The sequence below is a fragment of the Melospiza georgiana genome, chromosome 21, assembly GCF_028018845.1.
Source record: "Melospiza georgiana isolate bMelGeo1 chromosome 21, bMelGeo1.pri, whole genome shotgun sequence".
Taxonomy (NCBI): Eukaryota; Metazoa; Chordata; class Aves; order Passeriformes; family Passerellidae; genus Melospiza; species Melospiza georgiana.
In genome coordinates this window covers 3410949-3431523 of record NC_080450.1, presented here as the reverse complement: position 1 = coordinate 3431523, position 20575 = coordinate 3410949, and the positions used below count along the sequence as shown (strand labels likewise).

Here is a 20575-nt window from a genome sequence, read left to right as displayed (position 1 = left end):
CAAACGCGGCTCCCACCTCCCCGCCGCAACGCGGCTGCGGCCGCCGCGGCTCCCGCTGGGCTCGGGGGAGGGCAGGGGGGGCAGCGCGGCGCTCAGGCGGGCGGGCGGCCGCGGGTTCCCCGGCGCAGCCGCGGCCGGGGGTGCTCACGGGCGGGCGCGGAGCGGCTGCGGCCCCGGCGGGGCTCGGCTGACATCAGCGGGGCGGCAGGAAGGAGGGAGGGGGCCGGCGGGGGGGCAGCGGCCGCCGCCGCTCGGGCGGGTTCAGCGGGGCCGGCCCGCGGGGCTCCGGGCAGCGCCCGCCCGCGCCTCCCGCAAGGGGACACCGGCAGCGCGGAGCCCCAAGAATTCGCGATTTCAGTTCATTCTGCCGTGAAGACTTCTCGGGGTTTGGAAGTTTATTGCCCTACGCGTGACAAGGCACCTTGCAGAGCATTTACACCCCCGCGCAGGAGCGGCGAGCCCGTGAGCCTCGGGTACAAAAGGAAAGGACAGCGTGGGCTCGGTGCGGACATACACAGGATATGGAGGCCTCACCCATTTCCCTTCTGGTCAACCCTCCGCTATCAGCCAGCACATTTTGCAGCACAAATAACCCCCTTTTTTCATATCGTTTTTTTACTTACAAATGACACTCAGAAAGTTCAGTGAAAAAATGCCTCCCTCCTAGCTGAACTATAAAGCCAGAACCGTTTTAGGAGGTCTCACCCCCTCCTTCAGTGAGGAATTTGTCAGTGAAATAGTTTTTTAATATGCTTGGGGGTCGTGTTTTTCAGAGAAATTTACCCATCATTAAGTTGCAACTTGAAATGCACAGGAACCCAATTCTGAAACTACCTGGGAACCCCAAACTGTTACACAACCTCAGCATTTCATGTTTAAAATGCTCATCCTGCTGTTTCTGCTGTTCTCCCAGTGGCTACAAAGCCACTCACTGGATTGCAGAGAAGCACTGTAAGAGCAAAGCCCAAGACGCTGCAAAGATAATGGTAAAATATACATCTGCACTCACATAGCAGTTATTTGCAAAATATAAAAGTGATGAAATACTGTATTTGGGACAGTTAAAGAGGAATTTAGGTCTACAATGAAATGTGTGTTTCATAACAAGAAAGAGCAAAAGCCCCTCAGAATTTCATTGGTTCTGGATGTACATTTCAGAGCTGTGGGTATTATTCTCAGCCCAGAGGACACAGTGCCATCTCCTGGAGCCAGCAATGTCTGTTTGCCAGCCCCTTGCAATAATGGCACAATATTTCACATCCCTGCCTTCCCAGGGAAGTGCAAACACCTACACAAAGAAATAAAAAATCTGAGAGCTCTATTAACAGTCTGGATTTTCAACTGAGGTATGAACAATGTGTTTAATGAGACTTCTGTCTCAAATCTGACACAGCCATTTATAAATATGGAAACTGTGGCTGTAATTCATAATGTTGGTACTGTGTGTTCCTGGAATTCCAAGCAAAACAGCAAAACCAAGGCAATACCTTGTGATATCTCACCGCAGGAAGGACATGGAGATGCTGGAGCGTGTCCAGAGAAGGGAATGGAGCTGGGGAAGCCTGGAGGACCAGGGGTGGCTGAGGGAGCTGGAGCCTGAGAAAAGGAGGCTCAGGGGGAACCTTCTGGCTCTCCACAACTCCCTGGCAGGAGGGGCCAGCTTGAGGGGGGTGTCAAGCTCTTCTCCCAGGGAACAAATGAAGAGAGGAAATGGCCTCAAGCAATGCCAGGGTTTAGACTGGATATAGGAAAAATTTCTTCACAGGGTTCTGAAGCATTGGAACAGGCTGTCCAGGGAGGTGGTGGAGTCACCATCCCCAGAAGTGTCCAAAAATGTTGTTTGGATGTGGCACCTGGGGACTTGGTTTAGTGGTGAATATAGTGGTGGTGCTGGGCTGACAAGTTGGACTTGATGATCTTAAAAGTCTTTTCATCCATAGTGGTTCTGTGACTCTGTGGTATTACCCACAGATGAGAGGCAATCCTCATTCAGATCTAAAGCATTCTTCAGTTTTAAGTGCTTTTTTAGTGGTTTCTTCCACTGGGAACAATATTTCTGGTTTCTGCTGAAACACATTGTAAAAGAACCTGAACTTGGCAAGGGGCCTTGATGCTGCCCAGCTATAGGCAAGGACACTGATTTCAATAAAACCAGGAGAAAGACTTAAACTGGTTTATCACCTATCACATGATTTCAGCATAAAGCAAACCTTACAGCTCCGTGTACATGAACAAAGATCTGCAGAAAGCAGCGTGTCAAATACAGAACCTGAACAAAATGGAAACCAAGGCCAATTCCCATACCTGCAGCAAAACATTCTTCAGTCTTGGGGAAAGCAGTGACCCCAAGGATATCCCTCACAACTCCCTGCTGGGGGAAAGCAGTGACCCCAAGGATATCCCTCACAACTCCCTGCTGGGGGAAAGCAGTGACCCCAAGGATATCCCTCACAACTCCCTGCTGGGAGTGCCCAGGCTCTTTCCAAAGCACCCTCCCCAAATGCTTCCCAGTGATCATGCTGAGACACAAAACTTCAGCTCCCACAAGCCAGGAGTGCCTGCCAAGCATTCCTGCCTCAGTTTTGGGGTTTGATTCCCATGAATTGGCAGAAATTTTTAGTCTTACCTCTGCAGCGTGCTCTGGATGCTCTGTTATGAAAATGAGACATTTTTCACTCATTGTTCATTTCTGACCTGGGGGGAAAAGCCCATATGTTAAATTGTGCTGAGTATGAACTCCAGATGGACTTGTGTCAGCAAAGTGTCACTTCAGAGTAAGAGACAGAGCCAAGCTGTTTGGGTGTTTCACTGAGGATTTTTGAATAAGAATTTAGTTTCTTTTTTAGCCACTCAGGGACTCTGTATTGGAGGCAACAGCTGCTTCCTCCTTTCCCAGCATACCCATGCAGGGAAAAAAACCCAGCAATTGCAAAAGGCATTTATTTTCTTCCACTTTCACTCACTTGTCTGAACCAAATTACTGTGTATGGGACTATGTTCAATTAGATTAGTATGTGACTTTTAACCTCCCTGGAAGCCATCACTCCCAATCCATCACCTGTAAAAATATACTAATATTACCATGAGCTAAAAGAATGAGATTGTAAAAATAAAAGCTCTGTAAAAATTTGTAAATGGCCAGAGTTAGGGAAGAACAACTGATACACTCTGTGTGATACATGCATGTATTTTCAGTACCTAAGTCAACTGAAATGAAGTAAAAATGATTAAGGATAATGGATAAATTCTGTTGGCAGAGTTTGCAAATCAAGTTTGTGTTCAAACAGAAAGTGATTCAAAGCTCATGATCTGTGCTGTGCTAATTGGAAGGCATGTATAAGACATAGTTGCAAATATTGGAGCTCTGTATTCTCTTAATTGAATTACTCTGAATTTACACCAGTGCAGCAGATGTAAGAACTCAGTCTTAATTCTGTCAAGAAAAGATTTAAACCAGTTATCTCAAATACCCTTTTGCCACGTTACCATGTTGGTCTGTGTACAGTATGATCTGAAAGTAACACAGCACAGAATGTAATTTCGTGGTAAGTTCCTCTTTCTGGAAATCCTAAATACTACCCAAAGATTCCCATGGCAGGTGGTTGGAACTAGGTGATCCTAAAGTCCCAACCTAAACCATTCTGTGATTCTGATTCAGGGTGTTCCCCGAGTATTTGAGGTTTGCTTGCACACATGAGGGAATTTTTTCTGGATTTCCCCAGAGAATGAAACTTCTGTAGTGTATGAAATTGTGCTGGGAGATGATGGCCACCTGCACGCAAGGCGTTGCACCAACATCTCACAACTTTTCAAACACACTGATTGTACAACACTGTCTAGATCAGGATCCTTGTGCCCTTAAAACCCATGGTGTGTCACACTTTTCCTCCACCTCTCCAGCAAGGCTAGATATTAAAAGACTTAAGTATGGAATGAGATACAGACTTAAGTGAAATCCCCAAGGTAAAATCAGCAGCTACAGAACCCAGAGTGCTCCACACCTGGGGTGTGCCCACATGGCCCGGCTGCCCCCAAAAGTGGGAGAACACAAACCCACCTGCCTCACACCCCCAACTCCGAGCAACACCGTGTCTGTGGGAGCTGTGTCCCCTCGTGGCCGTGCTGAGGGGCACACTGCGGGCAGTGACTGCACTCCGGGAGATGTCACTGCGGGATGTCACTGGGAGATGTCACCGCCACATCTGGCACCAACTCACAGCTCCCCTTTGTGGGTGCCGGGGAGTTCCCCGCCTAGCTGGGGCTGAGGTGCGGACTGAGGGGCAGATCCATTGAGTGGGGAACATTGCGGTCCAGGTTCCCTGAGAGGGATTGAGGGAGGAACGCCTCAGAGGAGCAGGTACGGGATCCACCTTCTGAGCAGATCCCCTCGGGTTTGATCGCGGTCCCGGTCACCTCAGAAGGGCCGTGGGCCGGGTGGGCTCCCTCAGAGAAGCGGGTTCAGTGGTACATCTGAGGAGGGGGTTGAGGGGCAGATCCCCTCAGAGGAGACGGTTGAAGGGCAGATGCCCTCAGAGGGATGGAGTTGAAGGGCAGATGCCCTCAAGAGGACACGGTTGAGGGGCAGATCCCTTCAGAGAGGCGAGCTGAAGGGCAGATGCCCTCAGAAGGGCGGTTTGAGGGGGAGATGCCCTCAGAGGGGCGGGTTGAAGGGCAGATGCCCTCAGAGAAGAGGGTTGAAAGGCAGATGCCCTCAGAGGGGCGGGTTGAAGGGCAGATGTACTCAGAGGGGCGGGTTGAAGGGCAGATGCCCTCGGAAGGACGGTTTGAGGGGCAGATCTCCTCAGAAGGGCAGATCGCGGCCCCGCTCCCCTCAGAGGGGCCGTGGCCGGCGGGGTCCCCTCACAGTTGGCACCTCCCCCCTGCGGGTCCTGAGGCGGCCGAGGCTGCCCACGGCAGTGCCTGCTTGCCGCGGCGTGGGGCCCTTCCGTGGGCCTGCCCCCGGCGCGCCTGCGCGCGGGCCCGGCCGGTTCCGGTGAGCGCTGAGGCGGCGGAACGGGCGGACATGGCGGACGGCGGCGCGGAGCGGGCCGATGGCCGCATCGTCAAAATGGAGGTGGATTACAGCGCGACCGTGGACCAGAGGTTGCCCGAGTGCGAGCGGCTGGCGCAGGTGAGGCGGGAGAGGAGCCTGGCGGGGCGGACGGGCTGAGTCATGGCGCGCTAGGCCGCGCGTGGAGGCGGCGCGGAGCGAGCCATGGCCGCATCCTGCCCCGGTGCGGGTCCGGTCGCGGCCTCTCCGTGCCGTGCTGAGGAGGGGAAGGAGTGAACGGGTCCGCCGTCCCAGGGCTGTGTGGAAGGGCGAGCAGGAGGGAGCTTGGTGGCCGAACACTGAAAGTGCTCTCCAAGGCAGCGGTCACGGCCCCAGCGCTGCCAGAGCTCATGGGATGTTTGGACAGCACTGTCAGATAAATGGATTCCTAGGGATGTCCTGTGCAGAACCAAGGCCAGGAGATGGACTCGATGATCCTTTGGGTTCCGTCCAACTCAGCCTGTTCTGTGATTTTGAGACAGGACGAGGTTTCGGGGCGCAGCTCGCGGGTGAGGAGACCAGAGGGCCCCGCTGCACCGCAAGGGCCGCGGCTCTTCCCCGGAATTGCTTGTCCAGCCCGGGCTCTGTGTGCCAGAGCTGCCTGCGTGGAACAATCCCGGGTCAGGCTGGACAGGCAGCGCTGGGCATCCCCAAGCTCGGGTAGCTGCGAGCCCCGGGGAGCTGGAATGGAGGCGCAGGGCCAGGACGGGCTCTGGGCTGTCTCTGCCTCCTTGGGCTCAGTAAACAACGCTGTGAGCCCGCCCCGGTGACCGCAGGGTGTGTTACACGGGGTTCGCAGCGATGCAGCATCGGTGTTTTATGGAAAAGTTCTGTGGCCTGAAGATTCTTGTACAGCTCAGATCTCAGAAAAGACAGAACCATAGAATCCCAGAATGGTTTGGGTTGGACGAGGCCTTAATCTCATCTCATCTCATTCCACTCACTGCCGTGGGCAGGAACACCTTTCACTAGTCCAGGTGGGCCTTGAACACCTCAGGGGTGGGGCAGCCACAGGTTCCCTGTCGTTGCTGTCGTTTGTTGGCCCAGCAGGATGGCATCTGACACTTTACATGCTGCTCTGATTGATCCAGGATAAAAAAATTACATCTTAGATTATTTTAAGATTATTATATGGAGAGCAGGCACAGGGATTTCATCCCACAGGTGCAGCTCTGCAAAGGAATGGACACCATGGCCATGTTTCATTGTGCAAAACACATAAACTCTGTGGCAGTAAGGGCACAGCCTTGACTTGAGCACATCCTACTACATCCATTCTGTGTAGTCTAAAATATTTCAGCTGGGATGTTTTAGAAACAACTTTTCATTTTCTTTGGTTTGTTACTAATTTTCTAACAATTTTTTGTTTCTAGTTTCTAATTTTTATTGCAGCCCCACCTTTGCCATGGGCTGTTACAAACTCACCCATATTAAGTTTTTCTTAACTAGATATTTGCTAGGATTTGTGACTTAGGGCTAAAAGTACATTGTGATATCCAAACAAAGGCAAATACAGTTCTGAAAACTTCTCCAAAACCAGAACTATTAGAATTCCATGCTTAGCCTGTAAAGCTTGTAATTAATGCTTTGTGTAATACACTGTAATTAAGATATGAATATGGGTGAAAGTAATAGGAGAAGAATTTTTTTGGCCAAGGTATTTAATTGCATATCTGATCTCACTGAAAACTCTGTTTTGGCCAGAGAAGAAATGAATTTTCCATGCAGCTCAGTGAGTGTGAGCTCACCAAACCTGTCTGAAACTTGCCAGGTTTCTCTCCTGAGGCAGACAACTTAGAGCATGTGTTGTGTGAAAATGAAACTGGTACCTCTCCAGTTTTATCTCTGTGTAGAACTGTGTATTTAAAGTAAGTGCTGTGCATGCATTTTTTAAGGAAAAAAAAATAGTGTACAGGCTGGTCTGTATTTTTATTTATTTACTCTCAGTTTAAACTGAATTTTGTTCTGAACTCACTGAGATAATTGTTTGCCTGTGTTATTAGGAAGGAAGATTGCAGGAAGTCATTGAAAACCTTCTCTCCCTGGAAAAGCAAACACGGACGGTGAGTGCTGTGTGGGGATGCTGGGATGTGCACACACCTTACATTCACTGGGTTACAGTGAAGGCACTGGGAGCATCCTTGGAGTATCCTTGGAGTATGAGTCCTTGTTTTCTTTAAAAAGCAAATCAGTGAGACCAGCCCCAGTGATTTTTCCCCTTTGTGCTGCAGGCTGCAGGTTGCTGATCCTGTCTCTAACGCACTCTTGGTTTGTTCCAGGCTTCTGACATGGTCTCCACATCCCGCATCTTGGTTGCCATAGTGAAAATGTGTTACGAAGCTAAAGACTGGGATGCTCTTAATGAAAATATTATTCTTCTATCAAAGAGAAGAAGTCAGTTAAAACAGGTGAATTTAATTGTTTGAAACAGAAAATGAAACTGTATTTTGGAGCTGTATTATGTCTCTAGTTTCCCCATGTGTGTAGGGACTTTCTGTGTAAAGATGGTGGTTCATTTTTGCACTCTCCTCAGTGTGTATTGCCGACATATTCCTTGTTAATTATTCAGATATTCCATATTCCTTGTTCAGATGTATATTAAACACAGTTACTGCATTTTATTGTGCTCATATGAAATGTGTGCTTTGCATGCTTGCTTTTGAAACTGGTATACTTTGGCATAAAGCACTTGCATGTAAGGCAGTGTGAAGTTTATTGCACTCTGTGTGTTCAGTTTGAGCAACAGGTGATTTTAATGGCATCATTGCTTTAGGAAGAAAAGGTTACCTGTCATTTAGTGTGCAGGATCTTCACTAGTGTGTGTAAAAGTAGGAGTACAGTTTAGTTTGCACAGACTGTAGCTGAAGGCATGGATTGTTCCAGTTGAATTTTGAGGAACTTCTTGAGGAAGACATTTCTAGAAGTTTAATTCTGGGATTTTTTTAGAAGTAGGTATTTTAATAATAATTTCACCAGCTTTGCCAGCCTTGTTACTGGAAGTGCACATTCCCATGAAGGAAGAAATCCTCCCTTTTCCTTCATTTCCTGAGGAATCTGCAGCTGTTCCAAGGAGAGACGGTAGAGCACACAGTTAAGAGGAGGTACAGATCTCTTCAGCCATGCAGGTCTTAGGGCAAGCAGAGAAGTTCTCCAGTCCATGTGAGTCCTGTGGATTTGGCAGAACAAGTTGCTTTTCGGGACAGAAGTGCATGGCATGGATTATTTTCAATATTGAAAAAACTGGAGGAAAAAATGACAGAAGAGCATCATGTTTGCCTTGTAGCATCAGTCCATAGCATCATTGTACACATCTCCATGAATCCAGGAGAGGAGATGTGTCTTGTGTGCTGTTTGCTGAAATGAGTCTCTTCAGTGGGATGTGAAACTATTTATTACTTACTCTGAGTGTTACAGCTTGACTTCATTAGACAAATCTGAAACCACAGTGTGTTTTTCCCCTCTGTTTTCACATCAGGCAGTTGCTAAAATGGTCCAGCAGTGCTGCACTTACGTTGAAGAAATCACAGATTTACCAGTGAAACTGCGCTTGATCGACACATTGAGGATGGTCACAGAAGGAAAAGTAAGGTTTTGTTTTAAGACTCGGTGTCTAAAAGGTAGAATAAAAATATTTGCCTTCTTTAAAAATATAGTTTCTTAGTATTATTTTTTAATCTTGTGCAAGTAAGATTAAAACTAATTTTTAAATTACCCTGACAAGCCAAGTAGTTTATTTCCTTCCAAAAGACTGCAGATATTTTCCATATTTAAATCACATGCTGAAACACTGGTCATGTTCCTATGATGTAGGTATCTGGTTGTGTTATTAATTAATATAGTTAGTAATACATTTCAAAATTCTAAAATGCCATTTCCTTTTCACATTTTAAAATGTTATGTATTTGAATTTGTCAGGGAAATGAGCAGGTTTAATTTAATTTCTCCTGCACTTAGCAAGGAGAAACATAGTTATGATAACCAGAAGGTGATACCAAGTGAGTTATTTATATTGCAGTCCTTTTGTTTTAAGAAAAGAAAGAATTCTGAATTAGGCAAATTTGTGTCAATTTTATGACTTCTATCTGTTAGTCTAAATGGTTAATGATCAAGTCTTGTTGATTAATGGCTGGTTAGGAGTAAATGAAATAATTCAAAGGATGGTGCTTACTACACATTAACCATTAAAGTCTAACTTCCCAGATCTTTTGATATATTCTAGCAGACAAGATATGCAATACTTTCTTCACAGTCCATATCCCTTGTGTTTGCTGAAAGAGTCATAGGTCAGTGTAGACATTAATTTTGGGATTAATTTGGGCCAAAAATTTGTGTGTTGGTTATCCATCTTATATTATCAATGTATATTGTGGACAGTGCCAGTGTTCTGGATGGATACACAATAAATAAAGTGGTTGTGTGATGACAGCAGCAGGTGTATTTCCAGTGGGGTTGCAGTCTCAGAGTTTGCCCTCCTCTTTAGAGAATTCCAGTGTTTAAACTCTTCCTCCTGCCCTCAGATCTACGTGGAAATCGAACGTGCTCGCCTGACAAAGACGCTCGCAACAATAAAGGAGCAGAACGGGGAGGTGAAAGAGGCTGCCTCCATTCTGCAGGAGTTGCAGGTAACACTTCAGAGCTCAGAATTGCATCAGCAATAGCAATTAATTCTGGCTGTTCTCAGACTGTTAGAAGCTGAGTCAGGTGTGCTTGCAGAAATGCCTGGAATGAGATGAACTATTGTTAGTGAAAGTGCAGTTCAGCTTTAACTGCTTTTATTCATCTCATGGTTGGGTTACATAGAATATCTTCCACTTGGAAAGTAGATTTCAGTTCTCTACTTAGTGCATTGAGTTAAGTGTTGGTGGATTCCTTGGTGTAAGTGGGGGCAATAATTAAAATGGGATAACCTTTATTCCATTTTCCCTTGCTCTGTAGTAGCTTTTCTTCTGTTGTTTTGTTTTGGTGTGTTTTCCCTCCAGACAGCCTCCCACTCTTCTGGCACAGTTAAGCCTTCACTTGATTTGGCTTTGGCAATAATAATTTGTTATAATTTCATTTCAGGTGGAAACCTACGGTTCAATGGAAAAGAAAGAACGTGTAGAATTTATCTTGGAGCAGATGAGACTCTGCCTAGCTGTAAAGGATTATATTCGGACTCAGATTATCAGCAAAAAAATTAATACAAAGTTTTTTCAAGAAGAAAACACAGAAGTAAGTAATTGGAGGATTTCTTACTCTTTCTTCCTCTCTCCACCCAAATTTTAATCTGACTTGCCTCTCTTCAGGTCCAAGTGTATTTATTTAAATCCCTCTGTTTTCTGGGGTTCAGCTGTTTCCATTTACATGTCATGGAGCTGTGTTAATTGGACTTTTTGATACTGTTTCAGAAACTAAAGTTGAAATACTACAACTTAATGATCCAGCTGGATCAACATGAAGGCTCCTACCTCTCCATCTGTAAGCACTACAGAGCCATTTATGACACTCCCTGCATCCAGGCTGAAAGTGAAAAGTGGCAACAGGTAAAAAACTTTATTTACAGAATCACTGCATTTCCATGTAACAAATCCCCATTTCTTACCACATCAGTGTACAGAGGATGAAATAGCTCATCAGTCTGTTTTTATTTAAATGGTTGTATTAACAAATTGGTTAGTTGAAAACAGATGATGGAGTTGATTTCAAAATAAAGTTTTATCAACATCTTCATTTTGTTACCTTTGAAATTGACAGTGTCTGAACTGTTTCATACAAGTGTAGAGATTACAAACAGCTGTGCAAGTGTGGTCTCAGTGGTGCTGTTGTGTGCAGTACAGATGTCTTTCATGTTTGAAAAGTTTTTTTTCTTCATGTATTTGAAATACTAGAATTCTGGTTAACCTGTGTCAATTTAAATGTACCACAGTTCATTTCTGAAAGATAACATCAATTTCACCCTAATTTCTTAATATACTGAGCTTAAATCATCTACATATTAAACTCTAAGCTCTGTATCACTTTTGGAAGTTCCTCTGTTTAATTATGGGGAAAAAAACCAGACTCTTTCCTCTTGAACAGGCACTGAAGAGCGTTGTTCTTTATGTTATTCTTTCACCTTATGACAATGAACAGTCTGATTTGGTGCACAGAATTAGTAGTGACAAAAAGCTAGAAGAAATCCCCAAGTATAAGTAAGTATCCTTTCTAATAACCAATTCTTAGATTAAAAAGTCTCTCCCTAACAGTGCAAGTAAATCTCTTTATGCTGAGTCTGCTGTAAGCAACTCTGAATTTAATGCTGCATTAGGAATACTGCAAAAATGTCATGGTTGTTGTATGTGAAAATAAATGTAACTAAATGCATGTAAAAATAAATGTTCTTTCTCTTGTAAGAGAAAGATCTTTGTTAGAAAAAGTCTGACTTTAGCTGCCCCCCTTATTTATGATAATAAGAATAAAACATTTAAAATTATGCCTTTGATTTATTTTAAGTATGAACCAGGCTTATTAATACAGGATTATAATCCAACTGTACTAAACCATTTAGAGACCTCCTAAAACTATTTACCACCATGGAGCTGATGAGGTGGAGTGCCCTAGTTGAAGAATATGGGAAGGAGTTGAGAGAAGGATCCCTTGACAGTCCTGCAACAGATGTTTTTGGCTGTACAGAGGAAGGGGAAAAGAGATGGAAAGATTTAAAGAACAGAGTTGTGGAACATGTAAGTATCAGTGTCTGTGAACATCAGCTTTTTACTCAGTGCCTCAGCTAAAAATGCTTTCTGCTTGCTGTATTTTAATCACAAAGAAGACAGAAAAGTAGCTAATAAAGCAGCAGGTGAGGTCTCTTTTCTGTTGCATTTCAAGTTTTATTTGCTTGCATATCTTTTTATTGCATGTTTATATTTGGCATAATTGCCACCAAAAAGATCATATTGCACTCAAATGAGATTTAGCATTCATGTTTCAATAAAGCATAAATCTGCAAGTCTTGCTTTGTATTAAATTCATAATTGGTTTATTTATTTTCTTAATTATTTATCATGTAGAGACTTTTATACCTTCCACCAGCAACAGAGCTGTTTGTTCACAACCCCTCCTGTCCCCCATGCTGGACTGCCATTAGAGCACTACAGTTCCTAATCTCCTTTTAACATGGACTTTTATATTTTTGCAGCCTGCTTCAATTATTTTTTGCACATAACCCTCTACTCTGAACACTTTTATTCCAGAATATTAGAATAATGGCTAAGTATTATACCAGAATTACAATGAAGAGAATGGCACAGCTCCTGGATCTGTCTGTTGATGTAAGTCTTGCTTTGCTCAGCCTTCTCTCATAAGGGGGGGTGTGTTTGTGGCAGAGATGTGATTATTCAGCAGAGTAATGTTCTTGTTTGATTTGATTTTCTGCCTTTATGGGAGTTGGAAAACTGTTCATTGAACCTTAAACTCAGTTTCATGATGCACATGCCCATAAGGCAAAAGCTGCTCTTAGAAGTTCATTTATCTTCAAGGCTTTGTGTAAATGCTGGAGCTCCTTGTTTGCTGTTTCAGTGGTAAAAGGTTCTTGTCAGTGAGTGATGAGAACCAGCTGCAGAGAGGGTCCTTCACCTGTAAATGTCCCTGTGCATGGCTGCTGGCACTTTGGGAACAAGGCTGGAGGGGTCTTCCTGCCATCCCCCTTTGTGTTTTCAAGAGCTTTCCAAGTAGAGTGACACATCCTGGTATTTTGAGTGCAAATGAAAAGCTTTATCCTTTTCATGGAATCTGCTTTTCCCACAAACTCAGAAAAACCCTTTTTGGCAGTGGTCAGTAATTCACTGGGGTTTTCCCAAGCCTTGCTTGCCACACGACTTGTTCTGGTATCTGTGTAGCCAAGTATTCCAAAGTATAAAAGTCTGTTGGGGTTGTATATTAAACATTAATTTTTTGAAAAATAATCAGGTATAGGTCAATAGAAAACAAAAAGGTTTTGTTTTTGTTTTTTTTTTAATAGCTTGTGCTAGTAGCTTGCATTGCCAGCATGTGTAATATTAAAGTATCCTTCATTTTTAAAATACAATATTGTTACAGCTGTACTCATGTATAAAGGAAATCTTGTCCCTGGTGCTTTCATGCTGTTTGGGAGGAATTCTGGTGGTTTGTAAAAATGCTGTTTTCTTGACTTAGTGCTGTTTGTCTTTGCAGGAATCGGAGGAGTTCTTGTCTAACCTAGTAGTTAACAAAACCATCTTTGCTAAAGTAGACAGGCTGGCAGGAATTATCAATTTCCAGAGGCCTAAGGACCCAAACAATATACTCAATGACTGGTCTCACAAACTCAACTCCCTCATGGCCCTAGTTAACAAAACCACACATCTCATTGCCAAAGAAGAGATGATCCATAACCTGCAGTAAGGTGCCTCAATAATCTCAGTGCTTTTAAAGAAGGCATTAAATCTTCATAATAGAGACTATTATTACAAGTGTGTATATGGTTTGTTTTCTCCCTGTCAAGCCTTCCTGGTCTAAAATTTAGAACATAATTCTGAAATTCCTGTTGACAATTAAGTTCCCTTGATTATTCATTCAGTTGTTAAATGTTTTTGCTACAATTGGTGAAAGAACAGAATAAAACTGTATTGCCTGTATGATAATAGTCTTGTGATTTCTTTTTTTCAATGTGAACCCTTACCTGTCTAACATATAATTCTGTGGTTATTTCATTACAGGACTATTTTTGAGGCTGTGATTGAGAGGATATACTGTAAATAATAAAATCCTAGGGTTTTACAAAGAGGTAACTTGAAATGATAATAGTGTAAAGTTATGTCAAGATACTCTTTGAACAAAATGATGTTTATGCTTAAGAATAATGCTTTTTCTTATTTGGTGCTACAGTTAGAATTTATTAATTAATTGTGAACTGCAATCAATACATGAGTAAGTACCTAAACCTTTGTCTGCTTGCTGCAAGTCACTGATTTTGCCTGTTTTGCTGGTACAGTTTGTAAGAGCTACAATGGCAATTAATCAGTTATCTAAGCTGGTACTTTGAAGCTGCTGCTTCTCATCATGTGTGTTATATTCTGAGCAGATAATGTTGTGTTATTTACTTTAACCTCCTTGTAATGAAGGGAAGCTGTGGACTTTTCCCCCTGGTTTGTTTTTTTGAGGAAGTAAAATAGAACAAATAGTGTATTAAGAATCAATGGAACTTCTATTGAATTTGCTCTGGTTTAGAATGATTTTTAATGCTAGCCATAAGCATTCAGTTCATAATTAATTAAGTAGAGACTACTATTGTAAGTGATATATTGAGACATACATAAATCCCATCTCCTTGCAAGCACTCTGAGCTTCATTCAGACCAATGCTCTTTCCATGTGAATACACAGAAATTGGGAGGCTCCAGACAGAGATTTGGAGTGAGGCAAGTCTGAAGGGACAGGAAAAGATGGAAGCTTGTAAACAGTGATTTGCATTTGAAATGCTGACTTTGGACATAGCTGATGGGAAGTTTGGGAGTGTAATTTGGAAGGCTCTTAACTTTCAAAGCCTTACCAATCTAGCTCACTGCATTTGAACAACAAAAAGGCAGCTGAACTATCAGTAAGGGAAGGAAGAGGAGCAGAATGTACAGAATGTTTACCATCCAACTTCCTAAGTCTATTATAATCCCAGCTGTACAAGTTGTTTAAAATTTTGTCATGACTATTTGTGAGCATGGGATGTTCTGACCATTGGGAGGATTCAGTAGCATGAGCAAAACTGGCTGCTGTCAGAACAATGCACAGATAGCTTAGAAAACAATATATCATCTGGAAACTGAGGCAGGAGCTGTCAGAGAGGGAAACAATGGGTCATCAGGGGAAGTGGGAACTTGCCTCTCCCTGTTCTTATCATAAACATTTTCCTTCCAGTTGAAGTCTGGTCTGGAATCTTCAACCCCAAGCATTTAAACCTCTGATGCTTCTACCAGATATGTTGGACCTGTTCTCCCAGCCAGCCCTCTTTTCCTTTTTATCCTAGAGTAGAATGTTTCAGTGGTTCCCTGGCTGCTCTTTCTGGATTTCTTGTAGATTCTCCTCCCTCTCTGTCCAGGCTCCATCCCTCCCTGCTGCCTTTGGCTGCATTTAGAGCATGAGTCTGTTGGAGAGGGGAATTGCTTTCTTTCCCCTCACAAACCATCTTTTGCTGTCAGCATTAAAAAGAACATGGAAAAACTCTTATCTTTCAACAGCTCAGGTATCTCCTTAAAAGCCAGTTCAGAAAGATTATAAAGGTTCTCTTCCATGGTCTGTATTTGTGCCAAAGATCCACAGTGATCAAGCCTTTGGATCTGAAAGAGATTTTTGTTTGCAGTTGGAACACCTTGGTCTTGGTTTGGAGCATAGTCCCCAAGGCAGAGTCCCTCCCTTCCTCGGGGTGAGATTTCTGCTCTGTCCTGAGTTCTTGCTGCCAGAAGCAAGAATCCCTCAGGGTTTCTCTCCCCAAACATCACAAAGTTAAAATAGAAGTTTTAAAACAAAACTCTGGAATTATTAAGCTATAGGGTAACTCCAAGTGAGTGGAAAATAATCTGTTAAGACTGGGTTTGCTGGGTTTTTTTCTTTTTTTTTTTTTTTTTTTTTTTGCTTGCAGACTACTATTGATGAAAATGGAAGTGTCTCTTGAGTCTGTCTTGAAAAGGTTGCCACATTCAGGTTGCTAGGAAAAAACCTCTACATTTTTGGTGCCAGTTCATCTCAAGAATGCAGATATATGTCAGATCTAAGTCCTCCATGAGCAATTCAAAGGTCAGCATAAAGACATGCCAGCTTCTTAAAAGAAAAAATGAACAGAGACTGAAGATCTTTGATCTTGACAGTGTGGGATCAAACCATCCCATTACTCTGACCTTTATAGTTTCTGTCTCCTCAGTGTACCCTCAACATCCCCTTGTTGCTGGTTGCTTCTCAATGCTCTCATTTTGTGGATCAAAGGAGAAATGAATTAGTTTGAATATTACTTGCTCTGGAAATTACATGTGCTTTAGGAGTCCATGTTGAAATTTACCCATGGATAATTATAAAGTAAGATTAAAGTTGAGATCATCTGTTCATTAGAGGAGTCTGGAGAAATTCCAGGGGAATTTTCATGCTGGAAAATCAAAACTTGCTACTCTTCAGCCTAATAACCAGCCATTAATGGCTGCTTAGAAAGAATTTGCTTTATTGTTTACCAAGACTAAGAACTACTGTTGCTATCTAATCCCAGGTCTACCACTGCCTTGTTTGTGGCAGAGGCTAAACCACTTAACTTCTGTTACTTTCCCATGATTGCTGCTTCTGAGGGAGTTCAAAAATCTGTAAAGGCCCAGTGTGCTAAGACAATAAAAACATTGCTGCTGTTGCTGCAATCTGTCTGGCACTTGCATTGAGAAAGGCCTCCTGTTGTTTTGTTGCTCAGGGGTGAAGGAACTGTTTGAGAAGCCTGCTGGGATGTTGGGCTGCAGGGTCAGGGAGGCAATTCCCTGCTGAATGTATTCTGTTATGTCCTTATTACTCTTACATGTTAATTGTGATGTTTTTTCCTGCATTCTGGTTAGACATCATGAGTGGAGCTGATTGAAAATGGAGATTTCTGTATTCATGAAATACCAGTTCCCAGAAATGGGAGTGAACTTGGGCATAGAATGGAAATTGATTTTCTGAATTTCCTGTGAAAGCAGAAGAGAAAGAAAAAAGTAGCAGTGTAAGTTTCAAATCATGAGAATAGTTTTGTTTTCACAGGCTGCAGTTGTGATTGCAAGTGTGCAGCCCATGGGTGAGTCAGAGCTCCAGGGCTTTTTGGCTACCAAGTCTGCATTAGGCCTGGAGCAAGTGAGGGTTTGAGAGTTCCAGCTGTGCCAGAACCTGTGCCACACCTTTCAGAGCCCTGCTCACATCTCTGCCTCATGGCAGGGAGCCTGGCAGCCCTGAGTGGCCCCAGGTTTTCAAACCCTGGTTTTGGCAAGGAGCCTGGATTCCCCAAGGAGCAGGGCATGGCTCCTCGCTTCACAGAGCAGGGGAAGCCCTGTGAGCCAGCATCACTTTCAGGATCCTGACTGAAGAGCAGGGAGACACTGTGTTAGGGCTTTGTCAGGGATTCCTTGCACACATGGTCCTGGCAGGGTGGGCTTTCTGAACATCCAGTAAGAAATTGCTGTTTTCAGATTTGAAAGGTTTCAAAATCCTAAAAAATGTACATGTGGAACTGAGTTTGATGTTGCTGCATTTATCAGAAGGTTTTTGAAAATTTTATCATTATAATGAGTCCCTAGAAATATCACTGTTAGGCTTTTGAGGATCTGAATCCTGTCAAGTCTCATGATGCTGAGTGGGAATTCCTTGTCTTTGTTACTCTCTCGTGCTTCCCCATTATTGCTTGTGTATTTCTTACATTTCCAACGTCCACTGTTGCTTTTCTTCTCCCCCCAGACTCCATGTCAGCCCCTGCTCCCTTTCTCTTTGGGCAGTCTAGCACTGCAAGCTCTCCTCTTGCCATGAAACCCCACTGGATTCCAGGAGTTTAGGAAGTCTGGACAGTTCTGGAAATGCAGGGCAGTAATCAGCATGTAACACATCTGGTTCTGTGCCCTGCCCAGGGCTCAGTCCCAGCCTGGCTGCCAGCTCATCCTGGGGGCTGTGAATGATGTGGTGGAGAGCAGAGGTTGGAAGGCAGAATTGCAGCTTCCACTGGGGTAATGCACATCAAGGAAAGAGAAAGAAATATCTCATATAGATACTGAGTTCCTCTCACAGTAGGAGGAATATAATAATCTTACAATAATAAGATATATAATAATTTTATTTTGTTTAATTATCCTTTAGTACTGTATTGAACCGTGTCAGTGAAAGCTACAAGAAGTCTCTTTCTTCCCAGGTAATCTGTGTGTTCAAGTTCCTGGGCCATTCTCTGCCTCCTGAGATGTTACCACAGAAGTGGCTCTAAAGTCAAGTTTAGTTTTTTTAGGCTGTTTGGATTTGGGATCTCATCCCTTAAGCTAGTTGCTCTGATTCTCACCTTGAGCAGAATTTCCAAGGTTAATGAGCCCTTGGAGCCCCATTTGTTTTGGACCAATTTTTAAAAGTCTTCATCTTTCAATCTGGTAACAAGGACCTTGAAAGAGCTTGGAGGGGACAGCACAAGGAAACAGGAGAGTTGTTCCAAGCTTGCAGGCTCTGCTTGAACAGGGCAGTGTTGGCAGCCACCCCCAGGCCAGAGCTGCTGGCTCCCTGCCCAGCTCTGGCACCTCCACTGAGGGTTTAGGCAATACACTGGACAAAACAGACTAAAACCTCCTTCACATGGAGGCTGAAAGGGTTAAAGTGCCAAGATCATTAAAAGCAGTGGGTGCAAGGGCACATCTCCACCTTGTGTTTTACCCATTGGGATTCCCCTGCTCCCATGGTCCTCCCCAGCTCCTTTCTGGGGGCTGTCCCTACAGGGCAGAGTTTCCACCTTTTCACAGCAGCCTCTTGGTACATCCACTGTGGAACTTGAAATCACAGCAGCCTGTGCCTCTTGGTACATCCAATCTGGAACTTTAATCAGCAGAGACAGAGTGATAACAGTGGGGTCTCTCACTGCACACATCCTCCAACAACTCAGCCACTGCCACACAGTTTTTTTCTTCCCACATTATAAAAAAATACTGTCAGAACAAATGGACTCAAAAAAAGCTTATGTGAGAAATAAACCCAACTAAATTTCTGTCTTCTCCAAATTGAACTTCGGAGGATATGTGTTTATATCTAAAAAATATGCATACATTGATAATTCTCTCTTCCACTGCTTTTTCTAATTATAATTTATTTTGAAGAAAACTTTTGCATTTTCTAACATTAAAAAATGGCCAGTAAGATAAAGCTCACTAGGAACCAAAGGCAACCAGCCTCAAAAGGAAAAGGAATTACTCCATTTCAACAACCTGGACTGAATGACACAAAGTTAGTTGGATCCTAAACATGCTTTCAGCTTTCTTTGATCCCTGTTCCTTGCACAGTGCCCATGGAAAACACAAGTCACAGCCCTGGGAAAGGTGTCAGGCTGGCAGCAGGGACAGCAGAGATGGCCCATGGCAAGTTCCACAGGAGGGTTATTATTTTTCATTTTATCCTGAAATGGCATCTCCTGGGTTGAGGCTGGGACCACCCACACTCTTCTCTGTGACAGCACAACTGCACTCCCAGCTAGTTCTGAAGCTGAATTAAAAAGTAGACTGATTTAACACTGGGTGGCAAATGCAAAGGATTTATTTAGATTTATTTCCTCGTGTATTTACATTGTTGCAAGGAGCTCTCTCTTTATAAATGCATTACTGATGAATATTGAAAACCTTCTTGGGCACAAGTATTTTCTTGCAGTGGTAATGCATCCGAGGCTTGGCTGGTGGTTATTCTTCAAAGAGTTACGAGGCATTAGACGTAAATTTAAATATAAATGTAAATTTTACAGCAAGATCCAATACTAAAATGTTCTGGATCTTATTTCAATTAAAGGGGAAGGAAAAGTTTTTAAGAAACACTGGAATCCTGTTTTGGTGATAAACTTTCCTAAGATCCTGAAGCGAGCTGCTTTCCCCCAGTTTCTTGTCCACTTTGCCCTAAAGCACAACAGCCTTTGCAGAGCACAGGGCACCCATCCACGGCAGCTAAGTCGGTAACGCCTTGAAAAAGCCAGTTTGCAAAGCAGCCGAGGTATTAAGAACTGATTGCCAAAGAGCCTGAAAACACAGCTAACAGGGAAGATTACTCCATGAAAATAAAACTGTTATGCAAAGCAGTTTCTGGGATTCATGAGCAGCCAGCACCGCGTTAGCAGCGGTCCTTCAGCACGGGCGGGGAGTTAGGAGAACACGGGGACAGCGTGAGGGGCTCCGGCACCTGCAGCAGCCTCGGCACCCGCACCCGGCTCCCCCGAGTTTCTTTGAGGGAAGGAACTTTAAAAAGCCACAGGAAAATAATTATAAAAAAACCCCAAACCAAATAGGCGAAAAAAAAAATCCAACTTACACCGTAGAAAAACCATGAGAAAAAGTACTTTCCAAGCTTTTCTCAGGGGTGGGCTCCGTGTCCGGCTCTGACCGGTCCCCCCCGCCTGCCGGTACCGGCCCCGCCAGCATCAGCGACCCTCGGGCTCCGCAGCTGCGCTCCGAGCCCAGGGAAGGGGAGGAGAAAAAAAAAAGAGAAAAAATAAAGAAAACACGGAGACCCCCCCGAAGTTGCCGGTTCTTAGCGCGGGCGGAGCGGAGGTGGCCCTGGACGCTGTTCCGTGAGGGGACCCCAGGCTGCGCTTCAGCGGCCGCCGGGCTGAGGGGACAGCGGGTCCCGGTCCCCATCCTCATCCCCTATGGCGGACCGTGACCCTGTCCCCACCGCCGTTCCGTCCCGGTCCCCATTGCTGTCCCCGTCCCAATCCCCACGCCGCTGCCGTTCCCATCCCCGCTCTCGTCCCCGTCCCGTCCCGTCCCCTCACACCGCCGCCCTCCGCCTTCCGGGCCGCGGGGAGGGCCGGCCTTTCCCACAATGCTTTGTGGGA

General features: G+C 44.3%; 1 protein-coding gene across 1 annotated transcript; it reads left to right on the top strand.

Moving 5' to 3' along the window:
• The first annotated feature begins 4971 nt into the window (after positions 1-4971).
• On the top strand, positions 4972-13662 carry PSMD12 (proteasome 26S subunit, non-ATPase 12). The gene is made up of 11 exons (XM_058038737.1): positions 4972-5131; positions 7054-7113; positions 7330-7458; positions 8526-8633; positions 9568-9672; positions 10112-10261; positions 10438-10572; positions 11108-11220; positions 11577-11751; positions 12262-12339; positions 13220-13662. The coding sequence occupies exons 1-11, from the start codon at positions 5024-5026 to the stop codon at positions 13427-13429; spliced, it is 1371 nt and encodes a 456-aa protein (XP_057894720.1). The 5' UTR covers positions 4972-5023; the 3' UTR covers positions 13430-13662.
• The last annotated feature ends 6913 nt before the right edge of the window (positions 13663-20575 follow it).